This window comes from Canis lupus, chromosome 17, assembly GCF_003254725.2.
Source record: "Canis lupus dingo isolate Sandy chromosome 17, ASM325472v2, whole genome shotgun sequence".
NCBI classification, from domain to species: domain Eukaryota; kingdom Metazoa; phylum Chordata; class Mammalia; order Carnivora; family Canidae; genus Canis; species Canis lupus.
This window is the reverse complement of record NC_064259.1, coordinates 55,308,996-55,326,829: the sequence shown is the minus strand read 5'-3', so window position 1 is coordinate 55,326,829 and position 17,834 is coordinate 55,308,996. Positions and strand designations below refer to the sequence as shown.

Here is a 17,834-nt window from a genome sequence, read left to right as displayed (position 1 = left end):
TTAGTTACAACCTTTAATATCTGGCTTACCTTCTCTCCTTTCCTTAAGTCCCAGATGAAAACATGTTCACAGGCTGGTACTGCCACATAGCGTCCTTTTTCACCACGAAGTGTCACAAAGACAATATTACCTTTTTGGCTGCCAATAAGGCCAAAGACTGCACTGGCAACGTAGCGTAGGTACTGCTTTGTGAGCCCCATGTCTGATACCACAGGTGAGGCAGCTGTGCACACACACAAAGAAAAGTCAGTTCACTGGGAGCCTTGTTTCTGCGAGGCTAGCAAACACCAACTATTTAATCATGCAAGTAAAGCCTGTAATGTGTGGCTTCTTAACCTTTATTTATTCTGGATAAATCATTGACATAAATACTCGGGACATCTACATTCTTTATTTGCTGTTGACTCAACACATAAGCCTTCACTCCTTGAGTTTTTTTTTTTTTTTAAGATGTTATTATTTATTCATGAGAGAGACAGGCAGAGACACAGGCAGAGGGCGAAGCAGGCTCCCTGCAGGGAACCCAATGCAGGACTTGAATCCAGGACCCCAGGATTACCACCTGGGGCTAAGGCGGATGCTCTAACCACTGAACCACCCAGGTGCCCCCACTCCTTGAGTTTTAAATTGGTCACCTTGTTGTGCCCACCTCACAAATAACTAACATATGGCCCCAAAGCAGCTAAACAATTCACTTCTGTTCATTCAACCGCCATCAAAGTTTTACACTGAGATTGCCAGATTGAGTCTGAGAATACTTACAGTGAACAATTACTGTAATCCTACTGTCCTTACTAGGCAAGCACTGTTTTAAACACAAGGTACGGTGTTGAGTAAAATAAAATCCCTAACCTCATAAGGGATATACATATTCTTGCACAGTGGTTCTCAAACTCTAGTACGCATCCGAATCACCTGAGCGGAGCTCCCCCCCGTCACGCCCATGTTCTCTCTAAAATATTTTTTAAAAGAATATTGTAAATATAAAAATCCTTCACAATAACCTTACAAAGTAGGTGCTATTCTTACCCCTCATGTTACAGACAAGGAAGCTATGCAAAGATATGTGAAGTAGCTAGCCCAAAGTCATGGACCTAGTTTTTTTTTTTTTTTTAATTTTTTTTTTTAAATTTATGATAGTCACACACAGAGAGAAAGAGAGAGAGAGAGAGAGGCAGAGACACAGGCAGAGGGAGAAGCAGGCTCCATGCACCGGGAGCCCGATGTGGGATTCGATCCCGGGTCTCCAGGATCGCGCCCTGGGCCAAAGGCAGGCGCCAAACCGCTGCGCCACCCGGGGATCCCCATGGACCTAGTTTTAAGCGCCAAAGCCAGGTTCCAATCCAGTCAAATCCCAAAACCTCTTCTTTTAACCACTAAGCTAAACTGCGCTTTGCCTCTGTCCCCTCTTTTGTCAGAAACTTCCGTCTAACTCATGGGTTTTCTGAAGTAGGATTCTTTTTTCTCTTTCCACTGCTTTCTGCTCCCCTGGGCTCCTGTGGGGGGGGGTTAGCTGGTCTCCTTCCTTGCCCCGCCACCTTGCTTTCGTCCTACGGTTGCTCTCACCTACAACAACGTGCACTGTCAGGTCGACCTATTTTATTAAGTCGGTGTTACCCTCTGAGGCCCACTTCCTCCGAGGCCAAACCATTCTCGCAGGCTTTTCCGTGGCCTGGATATTTGAACGCCTCGAAGTCCTCGAACACCTCGGCTCCGGTCTTCTGTATTTCACGTGCACGTGAAATTTCATCTCCCCGGCGAGGGGCCAGGGGTCACAACCTAGCCTTCCTCCGCGGCCCACCATCCCAACTTCCTGCCTACGGAGCCCCCCAGACAACTCGCTTCTACGATGCCCTGACGCCGGGGGCAGTTACAGACCTGTCCGACGGCCCTACCCCGAGCCTTCAGTCAGGACACAGTGAGGAGGGCTCCGGGCACGGATCGCGCGGCCTCAGCATCCTCGGGACGGCGGGGGCCGAGCCCGGCGACCGTAGGTTCGCAGTCGCTCGGGGTCCCCTTCACACCCTAGCAGCCCGCCGCAAACGCCCGCGTCTCATCTGCTGCTGGCGCCGCCGAGGCCTCTACCAGGAGCGAGCAACCGCGAGCGGCGAGCAGGCGCCACCGACCGCCGGGCGCACGCAGCACTCACCTCCGCCTGCACGAGGCTCCCGGCCGCCTGGCCCCGCCCACAGGCCCCACCCCTTCCGGCTCCGCTCTGGACCCGCTTCCGCCCGGCATCCCTTGGGCCTCCGAGGAGGAAATGACGTAAGGCCGGAGTCGGGTCGGGTCGGTGACGGCCGGCCGGTAGCGGAAGCCGGCGTTTGGCGGCTCCGTGCTCCTGCAGCTCGCTGCTCGCTTCTGCCTCCCGGGACTTTGACGCGCCAGGCCGCCGCGCTCCTGGCCAAGGGTGCCCGGGGATGCCGCTCGGCCGCTTTCTACGAGGAGCTTAAGCGGCCCGGCTGCCGCCCGGATGGGACCGCCGGGGTGCTGTGAGAGGCGGGACCGGGGCCGGGAGGGAAGGCGGGGCGGGGCGGGGCGGGGCGGGGGGCGCGGCGGGAGGTGCTCGGACTCGGCCCGGGCTGGGGGTGCGGGTGGAGAGGGTTGGTGCTGTGCGCCCTCCGGAAGGATGAGCCCGCCTCTTCGTCCCCGGCGGCTAATCGGGCTCCTCTGGCCCGCGGCGCTGTCGGGGAGGACCTGTCGGCAAGACGGCACAGGGTAGGCAGGTCTGGGCGGCGGGGACCGTGGCGCCGCGGCCGCTGGGAGGCAGGCTCCAGGCTGCAGGTGGGGCAGGGCGGCAGGGACTGCTGCCGGCTCCAGCCCCAGGGTCGAGTGTGTGTTGCAGTGCACGGGGACCCGAGGTTCCACAGCCCCAGGGCGGCTCGAGTCAGGTCCGAGTAGGGGCTAAGCCCAGGATGCTGAGTCGCCTGCATCCCTGCAGTCCCTGGAGTGACATTGGTCTGGCTTTGTGTTTCCGCTCCCTGGCCACTTGAGGGGGAACTGCCCGCGGCCGACTCCTCCTTGCTTGGTAATTGAGGTCGAGGTGCTCTTGTCACCAGGTACACCCGAGCTTTTTCCCTCCTGCAGCTCTGGTCGGGCTTCTCTTCTTGGGCTGTACAGCAGTGTTCAAACTCGAGTTTCGACGTCTGTAGTTGTGGAAAATTAAAGCTAGCGTAGAGCAAGCAGTACGAAAGAAGTAAGCCCCTGCCTTCGCCTGTTGAACAGGATATCTGCAGCCAACCTAGAATCATCTGATTGTTTTCAGACGTGTTTTGCAATCGTAAGACATGTGCAGCCCCAGCCATTCTTTCACATTCAAGAAAATTGCAGTAGTAGCGAATGGAGGTGATGAGACTAGATAGATGTAGGTGTCTTGAAACAGGATTACTGTGGGTTGGATGAATGAGAAGGGAGGATATTGTGGCAACAGACTATTATTTCAGTAAGTTTCACGGGGAAGGGAGTATTTAGGTGGGTGTGTACGGTTACTATCTCCCGTAGGGGATGTGCATTATATCATTAAAGGGGGGGGGGGGGGGGAATGTGCGCTTCAGTAGAAAACTGCATAATCTAGATTCTATCTAGAAAGCCATTCCAAGAAAATTATTTTACAACTTTGCAGACTATAGATGACTAATGTCAATACTAAGTGATTTTTGTCTACAGACATGCAGATTCTGTCCTCTTAGAGATTCAGTGGAAGTTACCTTCCTGTACATTCATTTTAATATTCCTTATCTATTAATGTGTTCAATTTTGGGATTCCTCTTATGTATCACCTGCAGGCTTCTCTTTTGACTTGAATGTTTAATTCATTTTTACGTTTGAACGAGTCATGATTTTACTTGGATTTTTTTTTAAATGTCATGAAATATTATGGGAAGGAGCAATCACAAATTGAAAAGATAATTTTAATAAGAGTTGGTGTAAGAGCCACTTTGTGCTAAGTAAGATATGCATCATAAAATTCCCAATTCATACAGTATTAAAGAGTATAACCCTAATTTCTAATTTAAGTTTCAAATAGTTCAATATATTAGTACTTATAATTAAGACATAGTAAACTTTTTTAAATATGAAGATGGTACTATGGACTCACCATTGGAGCCTGTGCTTTGGATATTTTTGAATGACCATGTTAAATTTGACATAGGCCATTGACACCACTTAGAAATATTTTTGTTATACTGTATTTATTGGTGGCCTATCTAACGGCTTCAGTTTGTTTCTCCAACCTAAGTAACTTAAAAAAAAAAAAAAGTTATTTCCTTTTGCGTAGAATGATTTTTAAATATTATAGTAGATTTGATGTTGGGATGAAGGTATTATACACAAATATCTAATGTGCCCTGAAGTTTTAAATATTGGAATACAAGGCATAAAAAATGCAAGCCTGTAATTAATGCAAACACAGTGAAAGAGAGCTGGTAATTAATGGTCAAAAGCATGGACAGCTCTCTTCATACTTTTATCAAGGTCTGTCTAATCAATGTAAGCATTTTGAAGAACAAGCAAACAGATTTAAAGTTCCTGTTTTTCTCTTTTAAATGATACCATTTTCTTTTTATCCAGACAAAAGCCAGGTTATGCCGAGACATGATCCAGGGTATTTTGCCTGATTCCACTTAGTTCTAAACAATAAAAACCTCTCTAGCCAATCCAGTTATTCATATAAAGCATTATTTAGAGGACTTCTTACACTAAAAGATTGGAAGATTTGTTTAAAAAAAAAAAAAAAGGCACTTAACCTAAACGTTGACAATATTGAGAAAAAAGACGAGCCGCAGGGTAATGAGAATGGTTTATACTCATAATGCATTTGAATTATAAACGATATAGAAAGTGTTCTCTTTGTATTTAGGTCCTCATTCATGAAGATACTAAAGGTAACCCTTAATATAGTATGGCTGAGGAAATAGGTATGATCCCTTCTGAAATCTTATGTTTGTCTCATGTAGAATTTTTTGATTCTGGACATATAGATGTCTTGCCTCAGGAGCCTTTAATACTAGGATTTAGTGTTTGCTTATAAAGCTGTTCAAAGTACAGAACTGATCAACTGATAGTGGAAAGTCTTGCTCCTCTTTACTGTTAACCAAAATTCTGGCTTTAGCTATAGATTACCCTTTCCCCCTCCCTCACCTGAGCACTCTGTGTTCTTCCTATCACTGAGGTTCTCATTCTGAGTCTGGGAACCTTCTCAAATTTATTTGCAACTCCGTGCTTGTGTGGGCTCATCATGTACTCACATTTTGGATGATAAAAAGGTCTTGACCTTTCATATGATTCTCAAAGGAGTCAGTGGCCCTAAGAATGTTAAGAACCACTATACCAAAAAAAAAAAAAAAAGAACCACTATACCTTAAACATCAGGGATCAGATTTTCCTGCCTAGCTTGGCTTTGCTGTGTTGGAGAAAAGGGAAGATTTAAATCTCTCTCTGGTGAGAAAAATCAATTTCTGCTCAGAGATGGAACTTAAAAGGAATTTTCCCTTTGTCAAATGCCATGACACTTTCTATAATGCCATTAAACTATGAGAGCTCTGAACTGTATTTATTACTCATTTAGTACCCAATATCTAATGGGTCACAGTGACTTTTAAGATCTGGGAAGAAGGTCCAACAAATTATATATATGGACAAGATGTGATTAAAGATATAGGAGAATCACCAGTAGTGTACCATCAAAGAAGGTAATAGAATTTGAAAGAAGGATCAATAATTAATGCAACTAAAAGTTTCTGGATTTGACATTTGTTTAGTCCTTGTTAGACCTTGAAAAAGCAGTTTTAGCATTGTTACCAGAGACGGAAGCAAAACTGGAGTAGGTTGAATGAATGGGAGAAAAGGAAATAGAACTGCAAAACAGATTGTGCCTATAAAGGTGAATGAATGGTGGAACAAGGAGTTTTGTGGGTGTCTGAAGAAGAAATGGGGTAGGAAATTTTTTTGAGAATAGGAGGACCAAGGGGAAGGAGAGGTCAGATATTGTAAAGGGAGAGTTATGACATTTTTTTAGAGGAGAGCTGGCAGTAAAATGCGTAAAAGAAGGCAATTTGGCAGGCTTTAAAGTGTGGCACCTAGATGTGCCCTTACCTCTGTAAAACCCTTCTACTTTTGATCTCAACCATCACTTTCTGGGAAAGACATTCTCTGCTTCTCCAAATCTAAATTAGCCTTCCACCTTGTTCTTTACAGAATACTTCTCACAGATACTATGTATTATTATGATTATCATTTGTGATTATGCATTTGTGAGTCTGTTCCATTAGAGTCTCCACAACTAGCAATACTTGAATAAAGGAACGAATATAGTAGGCAAATAAGCATTTATTACTGGCAATTTGTATGGATCATGAATTCAGTAGCAGCTTAGTTTTGTGGTTCTGGCTCATGAGGGTTTCTCATGAGGTTGCAATCAGGATGTCAGCTGGGCTGAAGTCATTTGAAGCCCAATTAAGTCTGGAAGATCCAGGGTGATTCCTTCACCTGCCTGGGCATTGATACTGGTTGTTGGCAGGAACCCTCAAGTTCTTCCCACGGGGGCCTTTTCATGGGTTGCTTGAGTGTCCCGCATCATGCAAGCTAATTCCTCCAGAGCAAGCACTTCAAGAAAGAGCACAATATCTTTTATGACTCATCCTTGGAAGGCGTATACTGTCATTTCTGCAGCATCCTGTTGGTTACATGGGTCAGCCCTATTCATAATAGGAGGCAGCTATACAGGGGCATAGATATCAGGAAGCAGGTATCATTGAAGGATATCTTGGAGGATGTTTACCACAGGTGCTATGTGGTATAGTATAGAGAGTCACCCAAGAATTATTAAAACAGTTTCCTAATAGGGTTGATGGAGGGCCTAGTCGAAAACATGAATTTGTCTTGGCAGAAGACAGGATAATTACTAATTGTTTTTTTTTTTTTCTAGTAGTATAAGCAGGATTAGGAAAAATAGATGTTGATGGATCTAGGTGTTAGGAATTAACAAATCATTACAAGGGCAGGCATTGAGATAAATAAGTGTATCTTAATTTAGTTATTTGTGTTTGGTCTTGGTGCTCATTAGAGTCTTTGACAGCAAGTGTTTTAGTTTCTGCCACACACGGAGACAAATTTTTATCTCCACAGTGGTGCAGGTGACTTTCACATTGGCTCTGAAAAAGTTGTAACAACTTTTATTGTGCCTTGCCTTGTGCCAAATTATATCATTTAGTCCTCACAATAATTCTAGAAGTATATTATTTTTGAAATAAGGAAAACCCTGGCTTACAGTCAAGGATAACATACTGTTAGGTCCTAGACCTAAACTCAGGCCTGCTGATAACAGAGCCCAGGCTTTCACATAGTACCACCCTGCCTCTCCTTCAGTAGTATAGTTGCATGTGGAAATATTTATCTCAAAAACGCTAAAGAAGCCAGATTAAAACTTGTACATATGTTACAATTTTACCTATCATAGGAAAAGTTAGGAACTCAAAAAAATTTGGTTTTTCCTTTTTTTTTTCTTAAATGTTCTTTAATGCTCTTAGAAAGAAAAGTTATTTTAAAGAAGTGATTTTGTCCTGAAAGTTAACACTAGAGATTGCAAAATGAAAACTAACTTTTAGGTGTAACGGAATTTTTTTATATTATACTTAAGTTTTCGCATGAGTCCTAGTCCTCAAAAATCTGTGAATAATTTTTTAAAGTGTGAATTTCTGCAAAGTGTCATTCTGTTGAGCTTCAGGCAGTTCAGCCATGGAAAATGCATGTAGTCTCTCTTTGTCCTCTATTCAGCTTGTCCAGCTCAGGTTTGAATACAGCAGATCTCGTGGTTGCCTCCAATTTCAAAGGCCAATCAGTTGGCCCAAACACCAACTTCTAAACATTAGTTTCTTTATTTCAAAATAATTTCAAAGGCAGATTTTGTATCAAATAAGAATAATCCTGGGATCCCTGGGTGGCGCAGCGGTTTAGCGCCTGCCTTTGGCCCAGGGCGCGATCCTGGAGACCCGGGATCAAATCCCACGTCAGGCTCCCGGTGCATGGAGCCTGCTTCTCCCTCTGCCTGTGTCTCTGCCTCTCTCTCTCTCTCTCTCTCTCTCTCTCTCTCTCTCTCTGTGACTATCATAAAAAAAAAAAAGAATAATCCTCTTATACAGGTTTATCATAGTGTAATCTATAAGACCTTTCAGAAATTGTTAAATAGATCATCACATTTCCTACTCCACCGTGCTGGTTCAGGAATTAGCAGATCATGCCTGATCCACGGTTCATTGCACTTAGTTTCTCACATTTCTCAGCAAGAAACACCAAGGAATTAGATGTAAGAAGGCATGTTTGTTCTCCTGGCCTCTAACAACAAACATTAGGATCACACAGGAAAACCTATCAAGAGGTTCACTTGCTACCTTTTGTTCCCAGATTGTTGGTCTGCTTAGTGTTACCAGAGACCTCTACCTTACAAAACCCACTAATTAATTCCCAGTCCTGTTACTCAGCATTTCAGTAGTATTTACCTTAGCTGATCCTCAAGCCCTCCTCAGAATACTTCCATCACTTGGCTTTTAGGTTACCATACTTTCATGGTGTTCTTCCTGTCTTATCAATCCCCTTTATTTCATTTTTTGACTTGTCCTCTTTCCAGCCTGTACGTTTTACCTTAGGACTCAGTCCTCTGATCTCTTTTCTCCATTCATATTGTGTCTGTTGGTAATCCTGTCCAGTTCCTACAGCCTTAAATGACACCCACAGTCTGAGTCTTCCAAATTTATGTCTGTAGCCCAACCTCTCCTCTGAGCTCTAGCCTCATGTAGCTAATTGTGTGTCTTACATCAGTACTTGGCCAAATGAGGGGCATTTCAAAATTTACACGTGTAAAAAACATGAGGAAAAATGACCTTGCCACTCCCACCACACAACCTACTCCAGCCTCCCCCTTCCCTGTAAATAGCATTAGCATCTATATAGTTACTCAAGGAAAAAATCTAAGAGTTACCTTTGATTCTGTTATTTTCCTTTACCCTTCATATTCATTTAGCACATCTTGTTGACTCTAAGACTCTACCTTTCAAAATACATTCCAAATCCAACCATCTCTTGTCACTGTCTCACTTAGATCACTGCAGCCATTTTCTGCTGGTCTCTTGTTTTACTCTCACCCCCACTCGATTTCACTGCAGCTAATCTGATCAAGGGTTATTTATTTATTTATTTATTTATTTATTTATTTATTTTTAATTTTTATTTATTTATGATAGTCACACACAGATAGAGAGAGAGAGGCAGAGACACAGGCAGAGGGAGAAGCAGGCTCCATGCACCGGGAGCCCGACGTGGGATTCGATCCCGGGTCTCCAGGATCGCGCCCTAGGCCGAAGGCAGGCGCCAAACCGCTGCGCCACCCAGGGATCCCTAGGGTTATTTATATTAAGTCATTCCCTCTATCAAGATCCTCTAACAACTTCCCGCCCATATTTATAGTACGACTGAACCTTCTTATCATGGCTTCCACACTGCATCATCTCTCACTCCAGCCTCATCACCTACTACTCATTACCTAGCTTATTCTGTTCTATCCAGAGCAGTCTCCTTGCCCTTCCTAGAATACAGCTCCCTCCAGCTCCTTCCTTCCCTTTGGGTCTTTTCTCTTAGTATGTCCTCTGCCTGAAATATTCTGCAGGGCTTCCCATGCCTATATCCATTTATTTAGCTCTCTACTCAGATACCACCTTTTCTTCTCATCATATTACTGCTTCCATTCTGTTGGATACCTGCTTGCTTGCTTAGTTATCGTTTATCATCTCCTCTCCAGGAAGCATAAGCTCAGTAAGTGTGTGGACTTGCGCTGTCTTACTCACCAGTATATCTCCAGTGCCTAGAACAGTACCTAATACACAATGAATGCTTATAAAGATTTGTTGAATGAATGAATCTACAATTTTGCTGAAACAGCCGTCTGACTTCTTGGTAAATTAAATATCCTTACTTCTCATTGTAATACTTGATACTGTGTGTCTTACTATCACCCTCTTCTAATTTCTCTATTTCTGTCCAGCCAACATCCCACCACATTTGTGTCTCATGCCATACCTTATAAATTGTCCAGTTCTGTTAATTCTTGGTATTTTGCCTCTCAAATCCATGCTGCCTTCTCCATCTGCTCTATTAAGTTCAGACTTTTCTTACCTCTTTACTTCTTGATTGCAGGAACCTCCCTGCTTCTCATTTTGTCTTACTCAGTTGTCATTAGGATCTTACCTCCATATTATCAATTTGACTGAACTTTTACTTTTTTTGACTGAACTCTTCAAATTGTGCATATTACTTATTTTTATATCTCTTGCAGCACCTAACACTCCCCCCTTCCCCCAATAGCAAATATTCAGTGACTGTTGACTGAAATGACCTGTGTTTCTGGAAAGCAGAACTGGTGGGCCATGTGATTATTTGAATGGCTATGATTCTCTGAAAAGAATTTATGCTTAAATAATTCCCCTTTCTTCCTGGTTTAGAGAAATTATAGCAATTCTTTGTTGTATATTGGTTTTCATGGAATATTTTAAGCGACTAATCATACAATGTCCTATTAGAGCATTTCACAGTAGAGATTTTTTTTTTTTATCTAATAGAAGTAAAGTAGTATCTGTACTTCTCTATTAAAACAGTTCTTTCTTTTCTTTTAAGCTAAAGTCTCCAGTGAATATTGAATTGCTAAGGAATTTGGGGAAAGAAGCTGAAGTTCCCATTCCATGGATCCCTTGGGTGCACCTTCCCAGTTTGTGGATGTGGATACACTATCAAGCTGGGGCGACTCGTGGGAAGATGAATTAAATACTTCTGATAGTGCAGCTGAGACATTTCAGGAAAACACTATTAGATCACCTTTTCTTTACAATAAGGATATCAATGGGAAAGTGGTTCTTTGGTAATTCTTTGATTAAATTATATCATGTTATAATGTTACAGTAGTACTCATAATTTCTTCTAAATTTTTTCTTGTTTCTTCTAAACTTTTTTTTTTTTCGGTAAGGCCTAGCATTGTTGAATTATTGTTTTGCTTATACTTAGAGTTTTATTGAGGTATAATTGGCATACAATAAACTCCACATTTTTAAAGTGTTACAGTTGGGTGAATTTTGACTTGTATGTATCCATGAACCTGCTATCTCACTTTGATCACCACAATCAAGATACTTAATATTTTTATCACTCTCAAAAGTATTTTTTTTGTGTCCCTTAGTAATCCTTCTTGCCTCCTACCTCCCCAACTCCACATTCTCAAGCAAATATTGATCTTTCTTCACTATAGATTTGTTTGCATTTCCCAGAGTCAATAAGTGGTTTTTCACATATTCACAAAGTTGTATAACCATCACCACAGTCAATTTTAGAACATTTTCATCACCCCAAAGTCCTATACCCATTAAGAGTCATTCCTCATTTACCCCATCTCACAGCTGTAGCCAACCACTTATCTACTTTCTCTGTGTATAGATTTGTATCTGCTGGACATTTCATGTAAATGAAATCAATTGTGATTTAGTATAACATTTTGAAGGTTCATCCATGTTGTAGTATGAATCAGTACTACATTCCTTTCTATGGCCAAATAATCCGTTGTATGGATATACCTATCACATTTATCAGTTTATCAGTTCACTAACTGATAGACCTTTGGATTATTCCATTTTTAGCTATCATAAATAATGCTGCTGTGGTATACTCTTGAAACCAGCCACTTTTAGCATGTAGAAGCATTCTATTACAGTGAAAGAGAAATACAGAAAAAACAAAGGCATATTATGAGGGTTCTGTGGGTTTCAGGGTTGTAGCATTTGCATTGAAGATTTGTCTCCCTGAGTTCAGAATTGCTTTTCTGCTATTGCTTAAGCTTATGAGCTACCAAAACCAACATTATGAAGGGAGTGAGGATAGAATGTCTTGGAAGAATTACCAGTTAGCTTTCTTATCTACCTCTCTTCCCCACGGTTGTTTTTTGTTTATCATTTCCTCAGGAAAGGAGATGTGGCATTACTGAACTGTACAGCCATTGTGAATACCAGCAATGAAAATCTTACAGATAAGAACCCGGTGTCAGAGAGTATCTTCATGCTTGCGGGGCCTGATTTGAAGGAGGATCTCCAGAAACTTAAGGGTGAGTGAGATTTCTTAGGTATAGTGTTGCTTTTATTTTTGGTATTTGAAGAAGCATGTTTTGCATTTAGTGAGAATACTAAGTAGATGTAGCTGTTTTGTTGTTGTTTAGACTACATAAAAACAGTTTTTGAAAATCCCACATTGTGTTAGAAATGGAACACTGAAACTACTCTCAGTAAAACTCTGTCATGTTCTTGAATTTGAAAATGACAGTCACTGTAGCCACTTAAATCTTTGGTAGTGCTTTCTTGGCCATATATTTTTCTTGCACTAGTAAGCCTTGCAAAACAACTATCCTTTCTCTAAACTGAAACATTTTATCATAATTTGATATTGATAGAGAACTTTTTTACATACCTTGTGGAAAGCAAATGTTGCACTTTGGAAGTTGACTTATCCAAAATGCATTGTAAGAGCAAAATATATTCTTGTTTAATTTTGCACTGCTCCTTTTTTCTTAACCAAAACATTCTTCTGAGAATATTTCATTGGAAATGGGGACAGATAGAGTTCTAGTAGTTCAGAATCTTGTTTATTTTATTTGCATTCATTTTCTTAAATTACCAACTTAGTAAACCAGGTTACTGTTATTTGAGCCCAAATAGAATATTGTGAAATTCAATTATCCCATTTTATAAAAAGTATTTATGAAATACAGCAGTGTTTCTTAAAATGTAAACAAGAAATCTCAGCTATATAAAATCTTGATTTCTTTGACCTCTAACATTTAACCATGAAAACTGGTTTCTAACCTAATAGGGGTATTGGAATTTGAACAGGAATGCATAATAATGCTGACCCCATGAAAGAGAGGATAGAGAGAGAAGAATTATATTATCTGATCAAGAAACTGAACTCTGACTATGATAGCAGAAGGAGGAAAAAAGCCCTTAATTACACTAAAAATGTGATACTATGAAGAACATGTAGAAACTAGAAAATGTTGTAGAGATAATACTGAGAAGTTCTTTGATGAAAGTAATAGAGAAGCTGGTCTGGAAAAATTCCTTATGGCCTGTGTGTATATGTGTGTGTGTGTGTATTCTCACATCTTAGAGCTGGACTTATAGATAAGAAAAAAGGAAGTAATAAAATTTAATACAAGCATACAAATGAAACTTCAGTATTTAACAGTATGTGTTTGAAAGTCTCAGAGCAGGAGTTCATGTTATAACTCTGCTCTTCCCTGTGTAATGTAAAACCAATTACTTCATATCTGGGCCTGAGTTTCCTTCTCTCTAAAGTGGGCATGATAATAGTCCCTACCTTAGTTTCTGACACATAACAAGAGATTAGTGAGTATTTGGGGATGTAAACAGTATCATGAAAATCAAATTTAAAAACGAACATTAAGTGCTAGGCACGTTCTAAGTGTTTAATGTTATTACTGGTGTTAGCTACAGGCCTCAGTTGTTTAATGAGTTGTTGACAACCTGAAGAGAGATTATTTGTGATGCACCGAGGGCTGGATACTTAATCCTGTCCCCTTTTTGCATCTTCAGTAACAACTTCATAAGTGATACAAAGTGTGACTTCCAAAATTTGTAGGTGATAGAAGCTGAGAGGAGTTAATAGGAGATTTTGGATATTAGACCAAAAAATTTTAAATATTCTGAACTGACTGGAAGTATGAGCCAAAAAATGAAAACATTTACAGGGATGAATGCAAAAGTCTTGGAATAAGCTTAAAACCTTAATTATCCAAATTCAGGTTGGGGAAGCCCAGTTTGATATCCCTTATTATACAAGAAATTATTTGCTATCAGTAAAATGTCTTTATCATTTACTCCATTTTTCAGGCAAAAAACTTTAGGGTTAACACTATTCATTATCCCCTGCATAAAGTCTGTCATCAAGCCATAAATAGATCTTGAATCTCTTTATCACCGCAACCTCTAGTCTAGCCTATCCTGCCATCATCTCCCCTGTGGACTATAGCCCTGGCTTCCCTTTCAGCTGATCTACCTACATTCATTCTTCTTTACCTAAATATATCTTCCATATACAGTAAGCATTTGCTTTTTAAATTGTAAATCCCTTCTTATTGTTTCTCTGCTTTGAACCACTTAGTGGCCTCCCATTACACAGAAAATGCAGACTCCTTAAACTGGACCCCAAGGACTTGCAAGATTTCAGTTGCTTGCCTCCAGGCTTCTTCCATGTCCCCTTTCCCATCCTTACCATACTTGAATCAAACTGATCTTCTTTAATTGCCTTGTCATTTAGTTCCTTTTCAATTTTGGAAGTACTTTGCTCTTTCTCTTAGTTTTTAACTCTTATTGTTAAGTCTTTGCTTATATCTCTTCCTCAAAGCACTGTTTGATTTACTTTAGTGCCCAGTCTCCTCATGATATATGCCCTTAGCCTGTAGTATTTCTCTTTGGGGCTTTTACCACATTTGTAATTTCATAAACTGTTTACATGATGACAGTGTTTCCATTAAATTTTGCCCTCCATGAGGACCGGGATTGTATGTCTTATTGGTCTTCACCTGTCCTATACCAAGAATGGTGGAAGCATCCTTTAAGTAGTAGATGAATAAAAAAAAAATAAATAAATAAAAATAAAAAAAAAAGTAGTAGATGAATAACTAAAAATTCTCTGGGATTTTGGCTAACTAGACTCAGCGGTGATAACTGGTCTCATTTCTACTGAAAACACTAACAGTATCAGATTATATCACTAGAAATATAACATCATAGAGAAGGGTAACTTGTTATCAGCTTAAAATAGACTCTTATGTCTATAAGATGTTTTATGTAAGCTTCATAGTACCCATTGTATCCAAGAAAAAAACTATAATAGATATATAAAATATAAAGGGATTAAAGCATACCAGTAAGAATAAAGCACAAAGGAAGACAATAAGAGAACAAAGAAAATTAAAAAAAAAAAAAAAACAGGAAGCAGTTAACAAAAAGGCAATAGTAATTCCTTACCTAGCAATAATTACTTTAAGCATAAAAGGACTAAATTCTCCAATCAAAAGACACAGAGTAGTTGATGGATTTAAAAAAAAAAAAATCCAACAATATAGTGTCTACAGGAGATTCACTTTAGCTTTAATGACACACACAAGCTGAAAGTAAAGGGATGGTAAAAGCTATTCTATGCAAATGGAAACCAAAAGAGAACAGGAGTGCCTCTATTTATGCTAGATAAAACAGACTTTCAGTCAAAATTGGTCACAGGAGATAGAGGAGGTCACTTTGTGATAAAGTGGTCAGTTCACCAAAGGGCTGTAACAGTTGTAAATATATACATACCCAATACTGAAGCACCTAAATATTTAAGGCAAATATTAATAGACCTAAATGGAGGAACAGACAGCAATACAGTAATAGTTGGGGACCACAGAATACCACTTTCAACACTGAATAGATCATCTAGACAAAATTAATAAGGAAACAGGGCCTGAATTATATTATAGACCAAATGGACATAATAGACATATATAGACCATTCCATCCAACAGCACCAAATACATTTTTCTCAAGCATGCACAGAACATTCTCCAGGATAGATTGTATATTGGGCCATGTATCAAGCCCTATTACATTTAAGAAGATTGAAATCATATCAAGTATCTTTGACCACAATGGTGTGAAACTAGAAATCAGTAATAGGAGGAAAACCTAAAAATTCATAAGTACATAGAAATTGATACATTCCTGAGCAATCAGTCGGGCAAGAAAAAATCAAAAGGGAAATCAGAAAGTATATCGAAACAAATGAAAATACAACATACCAAAATTTATGGTATATATTAAAAATAGTCCTAGGAGAGAAACCCATAGCAGTAAATTCCCACATATTAGGAGAAAGATCTCAAATAAACATCCTACTTTAAACCTCAGGACTTAGAAAATGAAGAATAGTCTAAGCCCCAAATTAGCAGAGGGGAGGAAATAATAAAGTCTGGAGTGGAAATAAAAGAAATAGAAACTAGAAGGAATTTGGAAAAAAAAATCAATGAAAAAGGAGCTCATTTTGAAAAACAAAATTGACAGATCTTTAGCTAGCTAGACTAACCAAGAAAAAGCACTCAAAATTATAAATGAATGAGGTGATATTATTACAACTGAACCATAGAAATACAAAGGATCGTGGGAGACTGCTATGAACAATTATAAGAGCCAACATATTGGGTAACCTAGAAGAAATGGATAAATTCCTAGAAACCTACAGACTGCCAGGACTAAATCGTGAAGAAACAGAAAATCTAAACAGACCAAAAGGAAGTTGAATCAGTAATCAAAAACTTCCCAACAAAGATAAGCCTAAGACTTGGTGGCTTCCTGGTGAATTCTATCATACATTTAAAAGAATAACAATTTTCCTCAAACTCTTCCCAAAAATTGAAAAGAACACTTCTGAACTCATTTTATGAAACTAGCATTACCCTGATACCAAAGCTAGGTAAAGACACTGCAGGAAAACTACAGTCCTATATTCCTGATGAACATAGATGCAAAAATTTTCAGCAAAATACTAGCAAACCAAATTCAGTAGTACATTAAAAGGATTATACACCATGATCATACACCACATTTTCTTTATTGATTTATCTTTTATTGATTTGATAGATCAAATATATCTATCTGTATATATTTATACACATACACACAGTGGGATATTATTCAGCCATAAGAAGGAAATCTTACCATTTGTGACAACGTGCAGTGTTACATGTTGATTATGCCTCAATAAAACTGGTGACGGTGAGGGGAAGAAGTACAGCATCAGAGTCAAGAATGACTGTCCTTTATTCTCTCGTGGTAGGACCTGTAATATACAGTATTCATCTTAATTTTGTTACTACTTTTCAAGAGTGATGATAAACTGCACTACACCTTAAAGAAAATGATTAGCCTGGTATACACTGTGGAAACCATATTACTTGAAGTTATAGTTTAAAGAGCTAGGGCTGGCATAGAGAAGATTTGAGGGAAACATGATCATTTTTCTCAAATACTTGAAAAAGTTCCATATTGAAGAGAATGAAAGATAATTTTGTTGTGTTCCTAGGATCCTTGGTGGGAAGATACATAAAACTTTCTTTCAGTTCATTTAGAGAGAATTCTCTAGGAAGTGGAGCTTCCTAAAAATAGAAAGGATAGATTAGGCCTATTGTACCTATTGTACTTCCAAAAAAAAAAAAAAATAGTGTGTTTGTGTGTATGTATGTTTGTATCTCAGTCTTATATCCAGTCTTGAATTTAGGAATTTTACAAGCCTAAATCTGTGTAGGGTGGTTTGGTAAAGAATGTGAAATTGATGGCATGCCCAGGTGGCTCAGCAGTTGAGTGCCTGCCTTCGGCCCAGAGTGTGATCCTGGAGTCCCGGGATCGAGCCCCACATCAGGCTCCCTGCATGGAGCCTGCTTCTCCTGCTGCCTATGTCTCTGCCTCTCTCTCTCTCTCTCTCTCTCTCTCTCTGTGTGTGTGTGTGTGTCTCATGAATAAATAAAATCTTAAAAAAGAATGTGATATTGATAACGATGTTTAGCTTTAGAGTCAGAAATAGCATCTAACAATAATTCACCTCTCTACTTGTTTCTGGGCAAGTATATGTGTAATTAAGTACTTAAGTAAATCTTAAGTAGCATAAATAATAAGCTTAAGTATCTCATGTGCAAAATGAGGAGAAAAATACTTTCTTCTCCCATCACTGTATATTTTTGCTGCTTAAATGTTCTA

General features: G+C 39.9%; 2 protein-coding genes across 9 annotated transcripts in view; one reads left to right on the top strand and one right to left on the bottom strand.

Moving 5' to 3' along the window:
- WDR3 (WD repeat domain 3) overlaps positions 1–2,234 on the bottom strand; it is a 29,261-nt gene extending 27,027 nt beyond the window's left edge. The window contains exons 1-2 of one of the 2 annotated variants that reach the window (XM_025453378.3): positions 2,150–2,234; positions 30–223 (exon numbers count right to left, since the gene is read on the bottom strand). In XM_025453378.3, coding sequence (XP_025309163.3) covers positions 30–200 — 171 coding nt within the window. In that variant the 5' untranslated portion in view covers positions 201–223; positions 2,150–2,234. Of the gene's footprint in view, positions 1–29; positions 224–1,878 lie in introns of both variants that reach the window. The other variant, XM_049096058.1, reaches the window with a different exon arrangement.
- Positions 2,235–2,348: 114 nt separating this feature from the next.
- The window catches only part of GDAP2 (ganglioside induced differentiation associated protein 2), an 81,179-nt gene continuing 65,693 nt past the window's right edge, over positions 2,349–17,834 (top strand). For 6 of the 7 annotated variants that reach the window (XR_004806461.2, XR_004806459.2, XR_004806460.2 and 3 more), the window contains exons 1-3: positions 2,349–2,489; positions 10,663–10,903; positions 11,994–12,133. Coding sequence is in view for 3 of the 7 variants with exons in the window: in XM_049096059.1 (XP_048952016.1) it covers positions 10,728–10,903; positions 11,994–12,133 (316 nt within the window). In the remaining 4 variants the exon portion in view is untranslated. Of the gene's footprint in view, positions 2,490–2,561; positions 2,716–10,662; positions 10,904–11,993; positions 12,134–17,834 lie in introns of those variants that run through there. The other variant, XM_025453380.3, reaches the window with a different exon arrangement.